General features: G+C 40.4%; 1 protein-coding gene across 1 annotated transcript; it reads left to right on the top strand.

The window, feature by feature from the left end:
* The first annotated feature begins 268 nt into the window (after window positions 1–268).
* LOC129821368 (growth/differentiation factor 8-like) lies at window positions 269–4,437 on the top strand. The gene is made up of 3 exons (XM_055878979.1): window positions 269–762; window positions 1,328–1,695; window positions 2,940–4,437. Exons 1-3 carry the CDS (start codon window positions 390–392, stop codon window positions 3,318–3,320), a joined length of 1,122 nt encoding a protein of 373 aa, XP_055734954.1. The 5' UTR covers window positions 269–389; the 3' UTR covers window positions 3,321–4,437.
* Window positions 4,438–8,852: the final 4,415 nt, after the last annotated feature.

Raw genomic sequence — 8,852 nt, 5'->3', positions numbered from 1 at the left:
GGTGACAGGCTGCGGATTGAATGCAATTAATCAATATAACCGCATCCGTCATTTTATTTGACCATTTGCAGAACCGTCTTGACTTTGATTGATAGTGTAGTTGTCTCAAAACTATTCCGAACCTTGCCATACGACTTTTAAGGTTTGACAGAAAAATACAGTTCATGTCTGTCCGTTGAATTCATTGTTGCCAGCCCAACCAATCATCGATTTTGACGACACAAAAGAGAGGCCAAAGTTGCAGTATAAAAAGGGCTGACGAATTAAAGTATGCCACCTATCAGTGTAGAGACTGCTTTTAAACACAGGCAACTCTGTAGTCCGCCTCACGCAAATACATATTCACTTTGGGATTAATTTTTTTTATAGCAAACTCCGCACCTTAGATAATGCATCTGATGCAGGTTCTAATTTATATGGGTTTTATGGTTGCTTTCGGTCCATTGGGTCTTGGTGATCAAACGGCGCACCACCAATCCCCGGCCACGGATGACGGTGAGCAGTGCTCAACATGCGAGGTCCGACAGCAGATCAAAAACATGAGATTACACGCCATCAAGTCACAAATTCTTAGCAAACTGCGACTCAAGCACGCGCCCAATATTAGCCGAGATGTTGTCAAGCAGCTCTTGCCTAAGGCACCACCTTTGCAGAAACTTCTTGACCAGTATGATGTACTTGGAGATGACAATAAGGATGGAGTCATGGAAGAAGATGATGACCATGCCACCACAGAAACAATCATGACAATGGCTACTGAACGTAAGTTGTATATGCTATTATTCAATGCAACACTATGTCTCAATATAATAACTTTGAAAAGGCACCAGAGCTCAGACGTTTTTTACGCATGGGACACAGAGCGCACCTTCATGTATGATCCCGTATTAGGCTACTTGCACCACTATGTTGGAAATAGGTTGACACTTCGTATGAATTATTAATGATTCGTTTATCTGTCCTTTCATGTCGACTTGAAACAAATATATAACTTTACGTACGAGCCGAGTTGCATCTTACAAGGTGCTAGTGGTTCTGGTGTTGAGTGTGGCGGTTCTAAAACTATATAGGCTATATTGGAGGTTACCCTGGAGATGACACATTGCTGAGTGTTTTATAGTTTATCAATGTGTCGTGACATTGTAACTTTAAATATATATTTTGAAAGTGGTTTTCCAACGGATTTCGGTAACGAAAACAAAATTGTGAATTGTGTTACATACAACCGCCAAAAAAAGCTGTCATTTAATTTAGAAATGTAGTTTAATTGAGAAAATAAATCAGACATTTGCATATTATAATTCAAGTTCTAACTTCTCTCCTCCAGCCGAATCCATCGTCCAAATCGATGGGAAACCCAAGTGTTGCTTTTTCTCCTTCAATTCGAAGATTCAGGCGAACCGCATAGTTCGGGCACAGCTATGGGTGCATCTTCAGCCAGCTGACGAAGTCACCACCGTGTTCCTGCAAATCTCCCGCCTGATCCCTGTCACGGACGGGGGCAGGAACATACAGATCCGGTCTCTAAAGATCGACGTGAATGCAGGAGTCAGCTCTTGGCAGAGTATCGACGTGAAACAAGTGTTGTCGGTGTGGCTGCGGCAACCGGACACGAATTGGGGGATCGAGATTAATGCGTTGGACGCAAAGGGAAATGATCTGGCCGTTACCTCAACTGAAGCCGGAGAAGGATTGGTGAGTTTAGATTTATCTCCCATCGAAGCAATTTACAAATATGTTTGTAGTTTATCCTCGTGGGATCTATGGGAAGTAATCCATAACCAATTTATTAATGCATAATAATGCAATATCAACATTTAACACCCTTGGCAAGAGAGGGCAAATTCATGTTTGTGTCAAATTGTGTAAACAGACTAATTTAGAACCGGGGCTTCAAATACCATTTGTTTATGATACCTGCTGATCAGAGGGGTTTTGGCACTCTGTGGATTTGCTCTCATGTGCTCGTATTTAAAAATATTTTAGAAACTTTAATATAAACACGCATACCTAATTTAAGGAGTTAATCTGTGACAGAATATTTGCCCTTGCCACCAATAATCTCATGTCCTATCACCTGATTACATAAAAATTCACATTGGTCACATGGCCAGAACTTCCAGAAGTCTTCTGTGTGACTGTGCTAATCAGAGTAATTGCCTACAGCCTCTGTTATCGCACGCACACACTCACACACACACACACGCACACACACACACACACACACACACACACACACACACACACACACACACAGTCTTGTACAACTAACCGTGTGGGGACACAATTCAGTCCCATTAAAAATCCTATTTTCCCTAACCTTAAACCTAACCCTAACCTTAACCTGAAAACCAAACCTTAAGCATAACCCTAAACCTAGCTCCTAACCCTAAAACTAACCCTAGCCCCTAACCCTAATTCTAACCCTAACACTAATTCTAATGTTAACCCTAAACCCCCTACAAATAGCATTTGACCTTGTGGGAACCAACAAAATGTCCCCAGTTGGTCAAATATTTGTTTATTTACTATTTTTGTGGGGACTTCTGGACCCCACAAGTATAGTTAAACACATGCACACATGTATATCACACACACACACACACACACACACACACACACACACACACACACACACACACACACACACACACACACACACACACACACACACACACACACACACACACACACACACACACACACACACACACACACACACACACTCTCTCGCTCTCTCTCTCTTCTGGTGCAATTAGAATACTTTTTTCCAAACCAAGCATTTAAGTAGTGTTTAAAAACGCAATCATTTCAGTGGCACAAAGTATCACAACACCCAAGTTTGAAACCTTGATGTAAAGGATCAGCAATATTAGATTGGAGTAACAAACTCCAATATGTTTCCCAATGTGTCATGTTTCTGTATTGTGCCCTCACAGCAACCCTTCATGGAGGTGAAGATTTCGGAGGGCCCGAAGCGCTCCAGGAGAGATTCGGGCCCGGACTGTGATGAGAACTCCCCCGAGTCCCGCTGCTGCCGGTACCCCCTCACGGTGGACTTTGAAGACTTTGGCTGGGACTGGATTATTGCCCCCAAGCGCTACAAGGCCAACTACTGCTCTGGTGAGTGCGAGTACATGCACCTGCAGAAGTACCCCCACACCCACCTAGTGAACAAGGCTAACCCCCGGGGCACCGCCGGGCCCTGCTGCACCCCCACCAAGATGTCCCCCATCAACATGCTCTATTTCAACCGCAAAGAGCAGATAATCTACGGCAAGATCCCCTCCATGGTGGTGGACCGCTGCGGCTGCTCGTGAGCGAGAGTTCTGCTGGGGAAGGGGAGGGGCTTAGCCAGGGTCTCCACCCTGGACTTTGGGACAGATCCATCCATCACTACCAGTGCTTTCTGCAGAACACAGTGCAATAGAGCCACAATAGCGGCTAAAGAAACACCTGTCCATTCGCTGAGCAGGCTTCAACCACGGACATGTCTCGTTAGTTTTTTCCATTTTCATTTTCTTCTCTCCTCCGATCACATGTTCGCGCCACAATGGCCTAAAGTCGCAAGGATGTAGGAACACAATGCCTGTTGGACTTGACATGGACACACACCAGACCTAGGTTCAAATAGTATTTGTTTTTTTTCTTCAAATGCTTTAACGTTTAATGGAGAAGGGTGAGGTTTGCACTTTGGGGAATAATCCATTGGTTCCATTGAACCAGGCAAGCTCAATCAAGTGCAGCTTATGTATTGGAAATAAAACAAATCATTTTTAAACCCAGGTCTGACACACATAGACTAATCCCCCCCCCCCCCCCAAGTTTTTACAGCGTACGCTTAACTATCGGTGTGATAATCATATAAGCAATGTTTGAGAGTGAAACCGGGAATCCTCAAGGACTTTTGAAAGGGCTTGGAAAACTATAGCTGAGGACTCAGTCTGAACTGGCCTTCATGCATAATGCCATAAACACCATATACACACACAGCAACAGTGCATTCTTATTCAACTTTAAATCATAGCTTTACCACCATTCAACTGCCTGTACTGCCCTGCTCACTTGAATTATTCTTATTGTAAATCAACATTACTGGACAGGAGGACTTGAACCGGAAGCACAATGAATGCAGTCTACACATTGAGATGTGTTTAAGACAGAGAAATATATATTGAATGTTAAAACCATGTTTAAACTCTGTCTTACAAATAACACAGTTTGCACTATGGCAAACCAATAGAAAGAATTGGTTGCTACAAAAGTTGTAAAAACTGATTTTGATACGTTTGCTAATTTGTATTGTATATGCCATTGTTTCCATTAGCAGTTGCCTTTCTAAACCACTGTTAGTAAATGTATAAGACCCCAAACTAGCAAGAAAACTTTACAATAGCGACTGTATACCTGTTAAACAAATAAAGGTGCTTGCTTATATGTTAAGTTCAGTTATTTCATACAATAGCTTGGTAATGGTATTTCAATGCACAAGGAATACTAGGGGTGTGAATGCATTCTAAACAGTGTGCTCTTTCAGCAATGTGTTCTGACTGACACAAGTGACATGTGGAATCATATAGAGGTCATTTATAACATTCCTGTTCATGTGCATTTGGTCACAAGCCTCAGTCAAGCAAATCTAATCATAAGATGAAGGTTCTCGTGATAAATACACGAAGACTAATTTATCCATACGGTTCCAATTCACATACAATAAACATGGTACATTATAGACAGCAACATGGTTCATTATTTTCTGCCCCAAATAGGGCTCGAACTTACAATGTTCTGCACAGCACAACTTATAGCCAACTGTCTTAGCCATCAGAATAAGAGACAGGTCTGTCATTCCATGAGTGACAATTGGCTTTAGATCTCATGGATGGGGACATCACCGATACACTCTGGCCAACATGCTACCGGCAAGTTTCTCATCCACTACACAGACAATTTAGTCAAAGAGCACAAGCCCCAAAACCATCCCATCCATAGTCCCAATGAGTGTGCTCAGGCTAAGGAACACCATGGCTCTTACCATACCCTTTCAAATGATTGGAACAACATGGTGCCTTTCAGCTGACCGATCACACAGACCCAGACACACCTGGTGTTACCATTTCGTTTCATCATCAAAACAACATAAAATAACCTGAGTAGTCTGGATAACGTACAGTGGGATCCGAAATTATTGACAGCCTTGATAAAGATGAGCAAAAATTACCATATAAAATAAGTAGTTAAAAGATTGAGCTATATTGTAGGCTCCTAAAAAATATTTTATACCAGTACAATTTTATACTAGAAACTTGGTCTCAGGTGGATCTTCCAGCACAATAACCACAAGCACACACCAAAATCCACAAATAAATGCTTAATTGACCACAAAATCAACATTTTGTGATGGCCATCTCAGTCTCTGGATTTGAAACACATTGAAAACGTGGTTTGAATTGAAGGGGGAAGTCCAGAAGCGAAGACAAAGGATATCAAGGATCTGGAAGTATTTTGTATGGAGGAATGGTCTAAGATCCCTCCCAACGTGTTCTCCAATCTCATAAAGCATTTCAGAAAAAGGCTCAGTGCCGTTACCCTCGCAAGGTGAGGTATTGAAAACGGTGTCAATCATTTTGAAGAAAAATTATTATTACTTGATATTTTTACTATTTTTCTGAGCAATTGTATTAGAATAAAATATAATTTCTCCAATGTTTAGCATAATATATAGCTCAGTATTTGAATAATTTATTTTATACAGAAATGTTTGTTAATTTTATCAAGCGTGTCAATAATTTCAGACTCCACTGGATGTCTCATTCACTTGAGTTTATCCACCCTTATTCTTTCAACAGATGTCTTCTATTGATGGATAAGCAACAGGAGGTGTGTGAGTTTGTGTGTTCTTGAGTTTGTGGTCAGAAGGCATTGCGGTCTAATGAGAGGATGTGAACTCTTGCATTCTGTCAGCATGACTTATTGGACTGATGGCTTCATGGATGCTTCACTTCCGCCCAGCAGAGGGCGAACTGAGCAATGGCCCAGAGTGACTTCCTTTCCTGCTGTGAGTTGGAGGCCTGCCACGACAGTCAGGTGGGACTCTAACAGAAGGATGCAGTGGATTCACAGAACAGCTTTCCTTGAGAGTCAATCTGTTTTTCAAAAGCTTTCCCTTGCCCACTGCAACGGACACGTAACAGGTGCATTTTCAGGAAGGAAAGATCTAAAGAAGCAAGTTCTACACATTACATGGGCCCTATACTGTAATACTGTGCATATAGGCTACATAGAAATGGAAGGAAGTTCTAGAAAAGACCACAAATAGTAGTAGGAAGGTAGAATATTTAAGAAATCATGCCACCTCCAAATCATTCTCAGAGGTAGATGTGATCAATTCAATTAAAACATGTAATAAAATGACATTCACACAAATAACACCACATTGAACGTTATGAATAAAATGTCGACAGTACATATGGCAATTTTCCAAAATGTTTACGAATGTTGAAAAATGACATCTGTAGTTCAATGTAATACCTGATGTAGCACTTTACAATATAGAGTAACAGATTCATGAACACTAATGAATGCAGTAGTTAGCACAAATACATTAGTAATTATGTTACAAAGCATTGAGTATTCTTTATGCCAACATCACATATTTTCCACCAGGTTCATCTATTTCATTTTACCGAGATTGAGCTTTCAGAATTTGTAAAGGAACTCAAATCTATTGATATTAAGAAAGTGGCTGGCCCGGATTAATTAAACCCTTATTTAAAAAAAATTGGTGCAGAGATCATTGCTGCCCCTCTCACTCATATATGAAATCTTTCATTGGCGAGTAATACCATTCCAAAAGTCTGTAAAACAGCCTATGTCACACCTTTGCATAAGGGTGGAGATCCGTCCCAGTTGGATAACTACTGTCCCATATCTAAACTGTCTGCACTGGCAAAAGTTTTGGAAAACCTGGTGAACTCACAGTTTAAATACTTTCTTTATAATAACTCAGCGTTATCTCAGTTTTAGAGCCAAGCATAGTACAGTTACTGCTGTAAGTAAGGTTGTAGGTGATATTCTAGATACTCAGGATGAGTATATCTCGATAAGTCACTTTTTATTGACTTATCGAAGGCCTTCGACAATGTTGACCATGCCCTGCTGTTGTATAGACTAAAAAAGGTTGGTTTAAGTGTTGATGCATTGGATTGGTTTCAAAACTACCTTTCTGACAGAACACAGTGTGTAGCTCAGGAGGGTATGAAATCTGAGTTTCAAAGGCTTTCAAAAGGAGTTCCCCAGGGCTCAATTTTAGGTCTGATCCTTTTTACACTCTATATAAATATGATATTGGGAAGATTGTTGATTCTGCAAATCTCCATCTGTATGCTGATGACACAATTATTTATTCTAGTGCATCTAATATTGAGAAGGCTTTTCAGGACTTACAGTTGGTTTTTGATGTTATTCAGAAGCAGCTTTTCCAATTGAAACTTGTGCTTATTGCAAGGAAAACAAAGTTTATGGTTTTCTCTGCCCTGAAAGTAAACAGATGGAGTCACTTGCAGATTTTAACTATAAAAGCCCAGCAAATTGACAGGGTCACCTCCTATAAGTATCTTGGGATTTGGTTAGATGAAAAGCTGAATTTTAAACAGCACATTGACCAAGAATTTGAAGTTGAAATTGGGTTTCTATTACAGGAACAAATCTTGCTTTTCAATGCTAGTCAGAAAATATCTTGTTCAAAGCACTTTTTTTATCAGCGCTGGATTATGCGATGGAGCAACATTCCACATCTGAGGAGAGGAGTCTCTCTGAAGCTAAATGGGTTTTTCATTTGATTTTGTACATTTTATGATATTTTCCCCACATTTTAAAGAAATCACATGCTTTTAAAAAATCCCATGTTTGAGAAACATACCACATCACGAACCGCAAAAATGTTCCGCTTCAGTGACTTTTTCAGGGTTGTGCATTTTCTGTGTGTTCACACAGACCCAGCCTAACTTGAAAACTCTGGACACAATGTATCATGGTGCTTTAAGATTCATTACAAATGCTAGATCACTGACCCATCACTGTGATTTGTATGCCATGGTGCATTGGACCTCTCTCTCCACCAGGAGGTTAAAGCACTGGTACACTTTTGTGTACAAAGCATTGATGGGACAACTCCCTTTGTATCTCTGTTCTTTACTGACCAGATACAGTAAAGAACAGTCTTCAATACAGTCTTCGTTCACAGTCGCATAATGCCCCTTCATCCTGGACATGCTTCAAAAGGTTTTAAAGTCAGGGGAGTTAATGTCCTTCTCTGTTTTGTAAAAACTCGGATTGACAACACTGTTTGTGATCACTGCAGTTGTTGCTAATCTTCAATTGTGTCTGTAACTTGTGACACTTTGTCTTTTGTGTGAATTTTGTATTTTTCTGTAATATTTTATGGATACGCTGCTATTTCCCTGTTTTGCATTCTTGCCAGGTCGCCCTCGCAAAAGAGGTAAACCTCAATGGGTTTACCTGGTTAAATAAAGGTTAAAAAAGAAATCTAGTTCAATGTTGATATAATACCTAATCGCAAAACATAGCCTCATTTTGCGGGCCCTATACTAAACTTGTAACTTTTCTCCCTTTACTTACGGCTTATTATTGTTTATTCCCTAAGAGTCTATTGACGGCCCCGTGCGTAATTCTACGTAACATAATAACAAAAAAAATGATAATCTGAGTGGAAAATCTTTCTCTACTCTCCATTCTACTGGCGAACGTGTCAATCACTGGAGAATTAACTAGATGAGCTCTGTTCGAGACTATCCTGTCAACAGGACATTAAAAACTGTAATAGCGTGGCT

This window comes from Salvelinus fontinalis, chromosome 23, assembly GCF_029448725.1.
Source record: "Salvelinus fontinalis isolate EN_2023a chromosome 23, ASM2944872v1, whole genome shotgun sequence".
NCBI lineage: Eukaryota > Metazoa > Chordata > Actinopteri > Salmoniformes > Salmonidae > Salvelinus > Salvelinus fontinalis.
This window is presented reverse-complemented; position numbering and strand designations above follow the sequence as displayed.

Bases quoted from the DNA above. Each gene is read 5' to 3' on its own strand.
- LOC129821368 (XM_055878979.1), top strand. From the start codon at position 390: ATGCATCTGATGCAGGTTCTAATTTATATGGGTTTTATGGTTGCTTTC. The intron at 763-1,327 runs GTAAGTTGTATA...TCTCTCCTCCAG, and splicing joins CATGACAATGGCTACTGAAC to CCGAATCCATCGTCCAAATC. The intron at 1,696-2,939 runs GTGAGTTTAGAT...GTGCCCTCACAG, and splicing joins CTGAAGCCGGAGAAGGATTG to CAACCCTTCATGGAGGTGAA.